This window comes from Myxocyprinus asiaticus, chromosome 12 (assembly GCF_019703515.2).
Source record: "Myxocyprinus asiaticus isolate MX2 ecotype Aquarium Trade chromosome 12, UBuf_Myxa_2, whole genome shotgun sequence".
NCBI lineage: Eukaryota > Metazoa > Chordata > Actinopteri > Cypriniformes > Catostomidae > Myxocyprinus > Myxocyprinus asiaticus.
Window position 1 is genome coordinate 37,810,854 of NC_059355.1, and position 15,626 is coordinate 37,826,479.

Below are 15,626 nucleotides of genomic sequence, written 5' to 3' on the forward strand. Positions count from 1 at the left end.
AGCACACCCTGGATTCGAACTCACGACTCCAGGGGTGGTAGTCAGCATCTTTACTCGCTGAGCTACCCAGACTTATTGGAAACATTGATGTTTTGAAATAAATGATGTTACAAAAGTTAGGCAATGTTTGTTAACATTAGACAATGATTGCTAATCTCATAAGGTCAAACGTTGTAAAGTTTTTATAACTGCAGGATATTCTGGCCATATAGACCACGATAGTAACTTAATTATAGATTGTCATTGTTACCAACCAGTGGTCAACATCATTTCAAGACTTACATGTCCTTGGCAAGCCTAGGACTAAAGGATTTATTTATATAAATTATTGCCGTTCTGTATAATTATTGTATTTCACTACACACACACAGACGTGTGTGTGTGTGATTACACAACTATACATAAACCATATAAATAAAATCTCTTACCTGCCATCTCTGGGTCGCTTTTAAATCCTTTCAGATCTGGGAGTTGTCGCCACCTCTGAAAAGCCAAACCAATGTTGATTCGGGTTTTATTACGGACTCTGTCGCTTTCCCTTTTTGCTTGTAGGAATTTTTCCAGGGAATTTTCCAATAACTCGACAACATTTACACTATTTTGGAAATTCAGAAATATGTAGGAGAAGGTGGTTTAGTCTAAAAAAAAATCTAATAATATGAAATTATTGAGCTATTATTATTATTATCATTACATTTTAGGGAAGGTAATGAGAATCGAATAAACAATGTCACCTGATAAACATCTTTGCTAAAATGCTAATGCTTAAAATGCAGGTGATGAATTAGTGTAAATGCACTACCTGCATTTTAAGGTGTTATTTGTGGAACAAATTTGTAATGGCATTAGCCCTTTGTTACGGATTGTAACAAGCTGAATGGGATTAAAGTTAAAACACATTCCAGGAGATGTACCAAGGAGCAAGGGCCCAAAGGAATATGGAGGTACTGCGAACATGGGCTAAGCTGCTACCATTGACAATTCAATGATCACCAATTTCTGAAACTCCCATCTGCTTTGGATAAGGCATAATATTGTATTTTGTGTCTTTCTGTAGACATTGGAGTCTTTATATGAAATGTGGGTGTATTGAGAATAATACAATCAGACAATGTAATGTGCAGATTTTTGGTCATTTTGTTCAAATGTAGTCAAGCAAAGTAAACATTTCATAAGTAAAATTGTTTAAGATTCAAATACAACGTAGATTGCAATAATTAACTATTTACCAAGAATGGGAAAAACATCTACAATAGCCAATGAGACTATACAACTGCAATTTATTTGCCTAATTCAACAATATAAATTCATCATCTCTTTTTCTCCTATGTGATATTTGTTTATTTGGTATTATATCAGCAAATTACAGCTACAGAGGAATTCAGTGAGTGCCTGTTTGACAGAAATATGCATTAAAGTGGCACTGTTTCGGATAATAAGGGTTAGTATGGTAAAACAATGAACACTTGACTTAACTTTAGCCCCAACTGGAGAATTAGATCTAGCCAATTGCCATGTAACTTTACCAAGTAGTCACTGTGCACAGTCTAATTGCTCAAACAACAGATGGTTGGCCAAAAAGAGCCAGGAAAGGGTAAGGGTCAGAAAATTCACTGGATAATTCGATTGGTTACTCCTGCATGGGAATTGCACTTTAACCAGAGTAAAAGTCTTTGTTGCAGTTGTTTAACTGGCTTGAGATAATACAGCCTAAAGTGTAGCTATGGGCAATCATCGTGTGGAAAGCACATCTTTCAAATGATGACTCCAAAAGAATAATTCTACACAATGTAATAGCCAAACAGTTATAAAATGTCCCACAAACCCTCAACACTATCCTGGTGCATCTTTGCTATGTGTTAATGTTTTTCCTAGTAGGGTGTCTAGACACACTTTGTGACTGTCAAGAAAGCCAATTGGCTGATTTTGGCAATGATTTGTGGAAGGAAGTTGAGTGTGTTAAAACAATTCACTCTCAATAACATTCACCTAAAGTGGATAATCAGATCTTCTCAAAGCTATTATTCTTGACAGAGACTGTGCTTTGGCCAGAAGTCTAATGGTTATGGTAGCTCCAACATAGATCTATGTAAAGAGACTGGTTGGAGAATCAAAGAAAATATTTATTTCGATATAAATGTAAAAATCAGTGTCTTTGTCTTGATTAAATTAAATTATATAAACATCCTTAAAGCAACATCCTTAAAGCAGCTGTCATCTTTTACTCACCATAATGTTGTTCCAAATCCAAATTACATTCTTTCTTCCGTTAAACACAAAAGGAGAGGTTAGACAGAATGTTCTGTCTTAGCCCTTTTTCACATTAATTGTGTGAAAAAAGAGCCACATCAACATTCTTTAAAATTCCTCTTGTGTTCCATGGAAGAAAGAAACAGGTTTGTAACAACACGGGAGTGAGAAAATGATAATGGAATTTTCATTTTTGGGTGAAATATCACAGCCTTTGCCTCTGTTCTTTGAAAGCTTAGATTCAGACAAAGATTTAGACTCAGTCAGAACAGGCTGAAGGTCAGTGATGAGTTTGGTGGACATAGCTTGAAAGTCCTAGGAGGAATTAAAGTCAGAGTTCTACACTGGAAGTCTGTGGGTATGGGGATGGGGACGTGGTCGTGTGTATGTCTGCGGGAGAGGGAGAGTGGTAAGTCTCGTCACCTGTGCTGTCATTATCATTAAACCTATCTCTCGTTATAGTGATGGCAGAGGGAGACCTGAAAAGGCAGACAAAGTGCATCTGTCGGCAGATAGAGAGAGACCAGAGAGAGACTGTTCCTGTGTGTGTTACAAGAACTATTGACTCATTTCTGTGTGATTACTTGGCCACTGAGTGCCCTTTTGTTTGAGTTTTGTGAACGACGCTGAAGAGTAATAAAATACTCATATTGACTGTTTTTGCTGCCTCCTGACTCCTCCACTTGCCCTAAAAATATGAACTCTGTTACAGTGGGATTTTAGAATATTGATAATCAGCTATGGAAAAATATGTAAGTCTGATTAGTCAGAAAAGCCAAAGCACAATAAGTCAGGACAGGCTGAAGGTTTGTGCCAAGTTTGGTGGATGTAGCCTAAAAGCTCTATTAAGAGTTACATTTAGAAGTTATTGGTCTTGAGTTAGGAATTCAAAAACAAACAAACCCAAGTTTGTACAGTAACAGTATAAGATAGCTCGAAGGCTATCTTGCATTCTTCATGTAATGTTAGACTTGTATTCATGTACAAATGACAGAATAAATGCGTTGTGTAAAATGTATGTTTCTTTCAATTAATGTAAAGCATGTAAGTATGAAGTTTGTATACGATTTTGCCAAAAATAAAGGCATTATAGGCCTTTTAGTAGAAGAGAAATGTCCATGCTACAAAAACAAGGAGGACCAATGGGCAAATGAACACTTGGGCTGCAATATGTTGTTAAAGGTGAAATAGTGTGTAAAGGTGTAATTTTTTCAATAATGAAATAACTTATATCTCAGCTTAATATGCAGAGACAACTTTAAGTAAGACATTTGTAGGTTGAATCCCCCCCAAAATTTTAAAACTCTGACTCTGTGGGCTATCAAAACATTGCTCTGTTTATTTGAGATTATTGGTTTGTTCAACCAATGGAGGACAGGAAGAGTGTTCAAGATGCTCGTTGAAAACAGGTCAGCAATTTTTCCATTTTCATGCGGTGCTAAAATTAGACACTTCAACTCGAAAGATATACAACATCTTTGGCATTTTGTAGCATTTAGCATAAATTAAAATTGCTGTGTCTCGTTTCGAAGGCTGTGTGCTCCGGAGGTTACATTTGTCAGCCGCATCCGTCATCGAGGCTGTCTTGTTTCAGAAAAGCAATTAGGACACTCCAAATGCAGCCTTCAAATGCGGCCTTCTTTCACAGGAATTTGGAGGATGCAAAAGGTATATCCTTCGTTGGCACTCACAACCCACAATTCTTTACTTCAAAAGAAATGTACATAATTTCTCTGAAAAAAATAATGCTGATTTGCCCAAAAATATAATCTTCAAATTCAAGTAATGTTAATCCCGAATTAAAGTACCTCAGCAGACGGGAGTAAAATATAATATGTTAAATTATAATCATGTAAAATAAAGTATTATAAGTATAATTATAAGTATAATAGAAGTATAAAAGAAAAGCCACAAAATCCATTTTCTTCTCTCTCTACATTGATATAACTCTCAGATACTCCCTTCTCACTCACAGCGCTCACGCAAGTTGAGAACGATGCATACTGTCATAGTAACCATGTTACGCTCTGTTTCCGTTTGTCCTACGAAGGCCGTCTGTTTAAACTAAGCTAATTTGAAGTTGAGGACACTCCGTTTACCGATGCCTTCAAAGGACGTGTAATACCTAGCACCAGCCTTCGAAACGAGACACTGCAAATGTAACCATCAATAACACCCCTGTAGTGAGACATAAGTTAACTACTGCCAGTGTAATTCTCTAAGATATACAATGGCAACTGGTAGACAGTTTAAAATTCTTTAATCCAGTCACCTAGACAGCAACTTGCCATTCTGGCAAATCAGCAAATATTTCAGACTGTAAGACTTGAGTTTAAATTCACACTGCATTGCTAGCACAGGTGGCTAGCACAGAATGGCTGCCTAATCTTTGTGTATCCCTACTGAGCAGAATCCTAAACAAATGCTAAACCTATTACCTGTTATTCAACATTTGTTAGCCACTGCAAAGAGCTGGCTGGCTAAACAAACACTCAAACATCGCCTGAACACATCAAACCTGCTTTCATCCCTGCTTCAATAAACATCTTATTAGTAAACTGTAAATGAAGTAGCAATACAGTGAAGCAATAGAATAGCAATATGATGAAGGAAATAATAGATCAGCATGGACTCAAACCAAGGCATTGTTTTTTGTAGAAGGGTTTTTTTGTGGAAGTGCTACAATAAAAAAATAGTTGTATTTATTTTTTTGTAGCATAAGACATGACCCAAAGCACTTTTAACCAAGATGAATGGTTCTATTCAGGCTCAGGAGACTAAATTAGGGTGCCTAGACACTAGACTTTATGCTGCATCAGAAAACACTGCAGATGCATTGATTTCAGTGGGGATGGTGGGTTGGAATGACAGAGAAGGAAAACGCAAGGGTTTGTGAAAGTGACGCTCCTTCATGCAACCAAAAGTTGAGAACAATTCTACTTTTGCTGCAACACACTCTTACATGGGCATCTGTTGACTGATGAGAATTTTGGAGAGGCTGGTCCTGTAGTGCGTTCGAAAATCCAATTCGCTGTGTGCCCATTTAAATTCAAATTGACACAGCGCTTCTCACATTCTCCAAATGGAGCATATACATTCCTATCCGTCAAGCGCTCTCTTAGAACTTTTGTTAGTGTGTTGGAGCCCTTAGCCTATTTTACACTCACAAGTAGAATGTATTGAAGAATATTGTTTAGTAATGTGTGCAGTACAGTTTTGATGTTTTCCTACACCTACTGTAATCTTTTTATTCTCTCTTAGTGAGGAACTGTTATCAGCAATCCAACTAAGGAGATTGAGCAATTAAGAAATTAACTTGTTCAGGCATAAGAGAATTGAGCCTCTCAACTACAGGTGCCCTTTGCAGGAGAGTAGTGACTTGCCAGTACTCTATGATATATAGTTCACTTGAAATGTATGATCAACTTTCCCATAAATTTGGTTAAAAAATTAAGCCTGTAACATTAAAGGCTAATATTTGAACAAATATACAAATTTACAAAACTAAACTCTCTGTATACAGTCTGGTGGCCTTCAAGTGGACTTGCTGAGGTATCTAGTTATTGCCTGGATGAACTTTAGAAGAGCTGTACTAAGAATTTAACCTCTGTTGACTATATGGATATGGCTGGTGAGAAACCCATGGAACATTCTCAGGCAGACAGTGTTGACAAGTCAACATTCTCAATGAAGTTTACCTGAGTGATGTTTCACTAAAGTTCAGCATTCCCCCAGAAGCCTGGAAGAGTTTGTAGAGTTTGTTTGTTTCCTAGTTCCCTATACTAGCTTTTGGTCATCTCATCCCAGCGAGATAATTTTAAATAGGTTAGTGTGACCTTTGGGGTCAGGCAGGGATGGGTGGGTGATCGTTTAATGGTCATATAAGCAACACAAAGATGACAAACCTAGTCAGTCTTTTTTTCCTTTAAACTGTTTTTCAGAGCCAGACATTTCATTTTTGGCATAGAGTCTGGCATTGTTTCTTATTATGGCCATGAACCACCCACTCGAGAACATCACAATAACTATGTAGCTCATACAGTGCATCCGGAAAGTATTCACAGCGCTTCACTTTTTCCACATTTTGTTATGTTACAGCCTTATTCCAAAATGGATTAAATTCATTATTTTCCTCAATTCTACAAACAATACCCCATAATGACAATGTGAAAGAAGTTTGTTTGAAATCTTTGCAAGTTTATTAAAAAAAATAAAAAATAAAAAATTAAAAAAAAACACATGTACATAAGTATTCACAGCCATTGCTCAATACTTTGTTGAAGCACCTTTGGCACCAATTAGAGCCTCGAGTCTTTTTGAGTATGATGCTACAAGCTTGGCACACCTATTTTTGTGCAGTTTCTCCCATTCTTCTTTGCAGGACCTCTCAAGCTCCATCAGGTTGGATGGGGAGCATCAGTGCACAGCAATTTTCAGATCTCTCCAGAGATGTTTAATCGGGTTCAAGTCTGGGCTCTGGCTGGGCCACTCAAGGACATTCACAGAGTTGTCCCGGAGCCACTCCTTTGTTATCTTGGCTGTGTGCTTAGGGTCATTGTCCTGTTGGAAGATGAACCTTCACCCCAGTCTGAGGTCCAGAGCGCTCTGGAGCAGGTTTTCATCAAGGATGTCTCTGTACATTGCTGCATTTATCCTTCCCTCGATCCTGACTAGTCTCCCAGTTCCTGCTGCTGAAAAACATCCCCACAGCATGATGCTGCCACCACCATGCTTCACTGTAGGGATGGTATTGGCCAGGTGATGAGTGGTGCCTGGTTTCCTCCAGACATGACGTTTGCCATTCAGGCCAAAGAGTTCAATCTTTGTTTCATCAGACCAGAGAATTTTGTTTCTCTTGGTCTGAGAGTCCTCCAGGCAGGCTGTCATGTGCCTTTTACTGAGGAGTGGCTTCCGTCTGGCCACTCTACCATACAGGCCTGATTGGTGGAGTGCTGCAGAGATGGTTGTTCTTCTGGAAGGTTCTCCTCTCTCCACAGAGAAACGCTGGAGCTCTGTCAGAGTGACCATCGGCATTATAAAAATGATAAATTTCAGTCCACAATCCAGAATTTTGCAAAGCAACATAATCTTAAATTGACTCTCTTCTGCTGCGCTAATAGGTCAAGTTTCTCTTTGGTCTCTTGTGGTGCTCGCTATTGAGAGGTACACTGTGGTCTGCAAGCCAATGGGGAGCTTCAAATTCTCTTCAAACCATGTGATAGCAGGCATTATTTTCACATGGGTCATGGCCTGTAGCTGTGCCATACCCCCACTTGTGGGCTGGTCCAGGTAAACCTGTTTGGGCAACGGGAAGTTGTTTATAGTCAATGTAATTGCAGATATTTGGATTGCCCTTGAACCTTGAGAAATACGTTAAAAAAATCTTTTTTTCCACAGGTACATTCCCGAAGGTCTCAGGACATTATGTGGACCAGATTACTTCACCCTCAATCCTGTGTATAATAATGAATCATATCTCATGTACTTGTTCACTTGCCATTTCTGTGTACCTGTTACTACAATCTTCTTCACTTATGGAAGCCTTGTCTGCACAGTGAAGGCTGTAAGTACAATATTATATCTTGTTTTCAATTATCAAATTTCTAAGCTGCAGCTCAACAATAGGATTCAGCATCCACCCAGAAGGCTGAGAAGGAAGTGACACGAATGGTCATCCTGATGGTTTTGGGCTTCTTGGTAGCTTGGGTTCCCTATGCCAGCTTTGCTATCTGGATCTATTTAAACAGAGGAGCTGCCTTCTCTGCACAAGCCCTTGCAGTTCCTTCCTTTTTCTCCAAGACCTCAGCCTTGTTTAACCCTATAATCTATGTGCTGCTCAACAAACAGGTGGGAGCTCTTTACTTCATGGAAGACAAGTAGCTGAATCCAATGCCTCTCTACCTTGCAATGTCTCTATTTTGCATGTAAATTGAATGTATCATTGTTTAGTTACAAGATAATCTTCAAATAAATAAATAAATAAAAATATCACTCATTTGGTAGTATTAAATCAGTACTTTTATAAATAAACAGTAACACAGTAATTTAAAGTGTGACCTTGAAAGCTATTCATAAAACCAGCATAAAATGCTGATATCCTTTCTTGTTTATGTTTGTAGGTTGACTTTTATGTTGAAATCCTTCTTTAGTTCCCATGTTTCTGTTTCCTGTTAGTTTGTAGTTCTTTTGTAGTTTTATTTTATGATTGGTTTTCCCCTGATTGTTTCCACAGGTGTTCCTCGTTCCCTTGTTTGCCCCTGTGTATTTAAGCCCTTGTTTTCCCTGTTTCCTTTATCAGTCTTTACCTGTATTACGCTGTGCTCAGTACATTTGTTCCTTGTGTTTTGTTTCTTTATGTTCTGAGTTACCTGGTTTACTTGTCTTTTATTAAAGACGCTGTCTTTAGATCCTCCATTCTCTCCTGACTCGTTACAGAAAGACTGACCCCTCCGAAATGGATCTGGCAGCATTCTTTATCCAGTTGAGCTGAGTGAACTTTCCAATTGGGGAATTTCCCACCTGAAATCCCTGTATAAGATTGGACTCGTATCTCACAAGTGGAAGGAATTGCCGGAGATCGGAGATTATACGTGGGAGGAATATCTGGAGTTAATATTAGAGACATTCGCTTCAGAGGATCCTCCTCTCTCAATCCCGGTTCTGGTTTCCGAGTCTTCCATGCCTGAGTCTGCTCCACGCCATGTCACAGCTACGCCTGAGTCTGCTCCACGCCATGTCACAGCTACGCCTGAGTCTGCTCCACGCCATGTCACAGCTACGCCTGAGTCTGCTCCACGCCATGTCACAGCTACGCCTGAGTCTGCTCCACGCCATGTCACAGCTACGCCTGAGTCTGCTCCACGCCATGTCACAGCTACGCCTGAGTCTACTCCATGCCATGTCACAGTCAAGCCTCCCGTGGCCCTTGTTTCCAAATTAAATTATCCACCACTTATGTCGGTGCGTAGGGTCATGAAGACCCTTCCTCACAGCTTGTCAGTACCCACGCCTGCCACGGCCAACGAGCCCACGCCTGCCACGGCCAACGAGCTGGAAGCCTCGTCCGTCCCAGAGCCTGCATTGCCTGCCAGCCTCGTCCGTCCCAGAGCCTGCGTTGCCAACTTCGGCCATCCGGAGGAGGAAGAGAAGAAAAGTTTATTTTCCCAAGTCTCTGCCCATGCCCACGACCACGGAGGTCATTTCCAAGTCTCCGCCCATGTTCGCGACCACGGAGGTCATTTCCCATTCATCCAGGACTCTTTGGCTCGAGCTTCCCACGACTCCGCCATCCATGGCTTCGCCTCTTGAGCCTCCCACGGCTCCACCTTCCACAGCTCCGCCCGCTCCCTCAGAGACTATTCCTCCAGCAGCTCCGCCCGCTCCCCCAGAGACTCCTCCTACAGCGGCTCCGCCGCCTGACCCTGTCTCGGCCCTGCGGCCGCCTCCCAGGCCTCTTGACCCTGTCTCGGCCCTGCGGCCGCCTCCCAGGCCTCCTGACCCTGTCTCGGCCCTGCGGCAGTCTCCCTGGACTCCTGACCCAGTCCCCACCTTGAGGTGGTCTCCTTGGTCTCCTGGCCGTCCGCCTGATCTGCTCTGGTCTCCTGGCCGTCCGCCTGATCTGCTCTGGTCTCCTGGCCGTCCGCCTGATCTGCTCTGGTCTACTTGGTCTTCCGAGCCTGCAGCGTCAGCCTGGTTCTTCATCCCTCCAGCTCCACCTTGGTTTCAAGCCTCCCTGATTTTGCCTTGTTTTTTTGTCCCCCACACCCCATGGACAGTTTCTTTTTTTTTTTTTCTTTCGAGCGTCTGGAATCCGCTCCTTGAAAGAGGGGCTCTGTCACACATTCCTTGTTTTTGTATTGACTTATGTTAATTTTTTAGTTCCCAGGTTTCTGTTTCCTGTTAGTTTGTAGTCCTTTTTGGAGTTTTATTTTATGATTGGTTTCCCCTGATTGTTTCCACAGGTGTTCCCTTGTTTGCCCCTGTGTATTTAAGCCCTTGTTTTACCTGTTTCCTTTATCAGTCTTTACCTCTATTATGCTGTGCTCTGTACATTTGTTCCCTGTGTTTTGTTTATTTATGTTCTGAGTTACCTGGTTTACTTGTCTTTTATTAAAGACGCTGCCTTTAGATCCTCCATTCTCTCCTGACTCGTTACAATAACTCAAATGGTTGTGTGACAAAAGTGATTTGATTTGAATGAATGTATAATATTTCTTTCCAGTTCCGTAGCTGCATGCTGACGACCCTCTTCTTTGGAAAGAACCCTCTTGGAGATGAAGAGTCCTCAGCTGTGTCCACCAGTAAAACAGGAGTGTCCTCAGAGGGTTTCTCCAGCATAAATGCACCAAAACTTGTGACACTGTGCATGATCACTCTTCAAGTGTTATTCATGCAATGTCTGGATGTTTGTCTAATCTCTCTTCAGTAAATTTCAAACTTCATCAAATTTTCTCATTGCGATTGTGGAACATTTTGTTTGGAATATGTACATCCCTTCCCCAAAACAAGTTAAAAAGTAAAAAAAAAAATGTATATTAAAAAATCTGTATATCTTTTTCCAAAGATATACAGCTTATTGCATTCTAATTTTCTGGGAACATTTGAAAATAACAGGACACTCTAAACTGTTCATCAGTACCTTTTCTTGAGGTTTACAACTTTATTCTGATGGATGTTAAGTTTTATTTTTACGTTCAGGTGAGATTAGCTATTTTGCTGCCTGTCACATATTCTTTAAATTATTTGAATACTTAAATTAACTAGATATAAATAAATGCATGGATACAAAGGAAACCTTAAACTCTCCTTTTTTCTTTCTTTTAACTTTTAAAATGGCTTAGACATGATGTTGGCTAGGTTAAACAGTATGTTGCTTGAAAAATTTAGTTATTCAGCAAAAATTGTTGAAATACTGTCTTCATAATCCTCTTATTATTTATGTACCAACAAGATAATTACATGTTGCCAAACAAACTGTCAGCTGAATCCATTTACATTTCAGTAAGTGAAGCTTAAGCATGTTAGTGGCAAAGACCATTCTGCAACCGATATTCTTGTTACCATTTCAGAAAAATAGTTGTGTTGGTACATGAACATAGAGAGTTACATGCGGTAAAATCTCAAGCTGTATTTTTTCCCCAACTAAATTGACATTTATATAATGCTAAGAGCATATGATGGATCACCTTTGTACTTTAAACAGTGTAGTCCAATGTATGTAAACTTGTAGCTATGGTTATGGTGAGATGGAAGGAACATGCTTGAGATGGTCGAATCAATGTGAGCACAATCTGACTTTCAGCTTATCTCTCAGCTAGGGGCTTAGGATGCTGCTTAACAGTTGCGCAAAGCTAAAAACTTACTAATCCTTGTAGGAAGAGATGGATATCATACCTAAAGGGAGGGACCATGGTCCAATCTGTGCTATTATGAACCTTGATCTGGGCCAAATCATCTTATTGGTGACACCCAATTCCAGTTAATGTCTACTTGGAATAGTATATAAGCATGCCAATGTTGGTGGTTGCACACTTGGGGTCGGCTGTCTCTTAAGTTAGCAGCGGTTCATATCACCCAGGCAGATTTCTTTTAGATATACTCAAAACAAGGGCAAAATGAATGGGACTGAGGGCAACAACTTCTACATTCCTATGTCAAACAGGACAGGGCTTGTGAGAAATCCTTTTGAATACACCCAGTACTATTTAGCAGAACCATGGAAATTCAAGGCTTTGGCTTTCTACATGTTTCTGCTGATTATTTTTGGATTGCCTATCAATGTTCTGACTTTGGTAGTAACAGCTCAACATAAGAAACTTCGACAGCCACTCAACTACATTTTAGTGAACTTGGCTTTTGCTGGCACAATTATGGTCATCTTTGGATTTACGGTTTCTTTCTACTGCTCACTTGTGGGCTACTTGGCTCTAGGTCCCCTTGGGTGTGTAATGGAGGGTTTTTTTGCAACAATTGGAGGTAAGGAATACTTACAGCTGCCAGTGTTTGGATTCTGTTCAAAAGCAGTGCTTACCAATGGATGCTGTAACTTCTAATTTCTGTCAATAGGTCAAGTGTCTCTTTGGTCACTGGTGGTGCTGGCAGTTGAGAGGTACATTGTGGTGTGTAAGCCAATGGGGAGCTTCAAATTCTCTTTGAACCATGCAATAGCAGGCATTGTCTTCACATGGGTCATGGCTTGTAGCTGTGCAGTGCCCCCACTTTTGGGATGGTCCAGGTAATTGCACACAAAGAGTTCAAGGGTGATCAGGAGATTTGAAGAGATTTGAAGTTCGCTTTGATATACATACTGATGCCAAGTATCAATGCTCCACTTGTATTTCTGTACTTAGGTATATTCCAGAGGGGATGCAGACTTCATGCGGACCGGATTACTACACTTTGAATCCAGAATATAATAATGAATCTTACGTCATTTACATGTTCAGCTGCCATTTCTGCATACCTGTAACCACAATTTTCTTTACCTACGGCAGTCTGGTCTGCACAGTAAAGGCTGTATGTACACTTTCAAATTGTGAAAATCACAAACACACAATACCTTTATTAAGGTAATTACTGTATAGTCACAATGAACCAGAACTTAAGAGCCTCCAAACTGATTCTTTTTTTCCAAATTCTTCAGGCAGCAGCCCAACAGCAGGACTCAGCCTCCACCCAGAAGGCAGAAAAGGAAGTGACACGTATGGTCATCCTGATGGTTTTGGGCTTCCTGCTGGCTTGGGTTCCCTATGCTAGCTTTGCTGCCTGGATATTTTTCAATAGGGGGGCTGCCTTCTCTGCACAAGCCCTGGCAGTGCCAGCCTTTTTCTCCAAGACCTCAGCCCTGTTTAACCCTTTCATCTATGTGCTGCTCAACAAACAGGTGAGTAATATACACATTTAACATATATAGTTATTGTATTTATTTTTGAATGATCACAGATGACCTGAAGAAAGGGTATAAGAAGTTTTAAATAAAAACCTAGAGACTAAGCTCTTTAACATTGTTGCATTGTTTTCTCAGATTTCGGATGCACTGAAATATATTGATGCTTAGTTTTAGAACTTTAGAACTAAGGATTTAGAACTTTTAGAACTTAATTTATAACTAAAGTTTATTTAGGCCATGTCCACAATGATATGTTTTAATTTGAAAACTCATTAATTTTGCTATGCTTCTCATCCACACTAGAATGGCATTTTCCTTCACTGAAAACTATGCATTTCGAAAGTGCTCTCCATTACCAAATACTTTGGTATAATGTTAGAAAACTGAGTTTTCAAATGAAAATGGATTAGTGTGGATGTGGCCTGTGAAAGACTGTGGCCACATCCACACTAGTACGTTTATGGTTGTAAACTCAGTTTTCCATTTCTAAACCTCATCTTTTTTTCAACTTATGCATTATTAGAGAGTGTTTTCTAAAGTTTCCATTCCAGTGTGGATGAGGTGTAAACGTAACATAACCGAAAACCGAAAACATGTTAATGTGGTTATGGCTTTAGATAATGCAAATTTGTTTTAGTTATAATTAATTTCCTTTGCACCTGAAGTATATGGAATGCACTAATATCTCATACTATTTCTTTCCCCTTTCACCCCTGTGAATTGAAAATTGCAATTTTAACTGTAACTGTATTCCTCTTTCCAATTCCCCAGTTCCGTAGCTGCATGCTGAACACCCTGTTCTGTGGCAAGAGCCCTCTTGGTGACGAGGAGTCCTCATCTGTGTCAACAAGCAAAACAGAAGTGTCCTCTGTGTCTCCTGCATAGGTCAATCCTCCTAACTGCCTACACCTTGCTACTTCAAAGAAATGGGACTTTAAGTTTACAGACTTACAACACTGCACTGGCTCTGTTACAGTCTCTGTAACTTGTTTTGTAAAATGTTTTCAAGACCACACACATTTCCATATTTACTGCAATTCCTCGATATATCATAAGGACTGAAATTAATGAAAAAAAAAAGTTTAATATTATACTTATTTTAAGCAAAGATTTATAGACTGCTCCTCTGATCTGTTAGTTATTAGGTTTTGGAACTTTCTGCAACACCTACAGTATATGTTTAACTCACTTGGAAAGTGCTCTGCACAATATTCCATCTACCAATGGACCAATAATTTCATTTCTTTATTATTTTATGTTTTGGCAAAGGTCTTTATTTTTATTTCAACATATTGTCTGCAACTCTTTTCTGACTTAATCAGGTCAGTGTCTGTAAATATTTTATAAAAAGTTTACTTAGTCTATTTAAATAAAAGCATGCATTAAGAATTTCTGAGTTATTGCCTTGATGTTTGTCTAAGATTTTCGACATAACTTAATCTTATGTATTCATCCAGCACACAATAAAAATGTATTTTACCCCATATAATAAAGTAATATTCATCTGTCCTATATACCACTGGATGTAGAACTGTCCTGCAAACATATTTCAGTTGTACTTGACGAATATTAGTACATGTACATATATACTTAGTAATTCCCAAAACAGGGTGGTCAGTTTTAAACATCTTGAATCTTATATTCATAAGCTCTTGGAAAATATCCATTTGTAACAGATAAGAACAAATGTGACCTGCTCTGTCATTTTGAGACACTTTGAACCAGAAACACATATTGAATTTTATGCAATAAATTAAAAAGAAAAATCTCAGCCAAGATTGAAATTAAATTAAAAATGTATTATATATCATTTTGGAGTAGAAAATAATATTTCTATCAATAAAAAACTGATATTTTTCTTTTTTTAAACATAAAACTCAAAATGTGTTTCTGGGACACAATGCCTCAAAATCATGGAGCATGTCATATATTATTTCATGTAGCAATAGTCAATTAAAATTATTTTTCCACTAACTGGCAGTAGAGTCATATTTGTTTTGCACTTGCACAATTTTTCATTCACACTAATACTTAGTCATTGACATGATTTGTCTAATGTTATTGGTATTTAGTTCCTAGAGAGAGTTTGCACTATATTAACAATTTTTTTAATGTTCTTGCAATTTGCAATCATGTTCTTTTTGGCATTTCATGTCTGGCTGAAGTATATGACTAGTAGTTTATTGTAATCTTCCAGGCAAACCTCCTAGTATATCACTCATGCAATATGTTCACCTACTTGTTAATTTCTTTGATAAAGAAAGCATCTGCAATCTATGCAAGTTAAAAGCAAATGAGTTGTTACTCAGTTCTTGTGGTCAGTTTTCCTTCCTTTAATAACTCGATCCATTCAATATATTGTAAAATAAAGGCAGTCCACTTCACATAACTGTGGGAGCCAACCGAAGTCACCCGTGAGATCAAATTTTCATTATACTGTACATTCTATAAGAGCATAAGAATACATCAGTATAAATGGTTTTTATTC

General features: G+C 39.1%; 1 protein-coding gene and 1 pseudogene across 1 annotated transcript; both read left to right on the forward strand.

Moving 5' to 3' along the window:
* The first annotated feature begins 3,077 nt into the window (after window positions 1–3,077).
* On the forward strand, window positions 3,078–10,678 carry LOC127448800 (green-sensitive opsin-1-like; annotated as a pseudogene).
* Window positions 10,679–11,864: 1,186 nt separating this feature from the next.
* LOC127449333 (green-sensitive opsin-1) lies at window positions 11,865–14,023 on the forward strand. The gene is made up of 5 exons (XM_051712689.1): window positions 11,865–12,225; window positions 12,316–12,484; window positions 12,600–12,765; window positions 12,893–13,132; window positions 13,910–14,023. Exons 1-5 carry the CDS (start codon window positions 11,865–11,867, stop codon window positions 14,021–14,023), a joined length of 1,050 nt encoding a protein of 349 aa, XP_051568649.1.
* The last annotated feature ends 1,603 nt before the right edge of the window (window positions 14,024–15,626 follow it).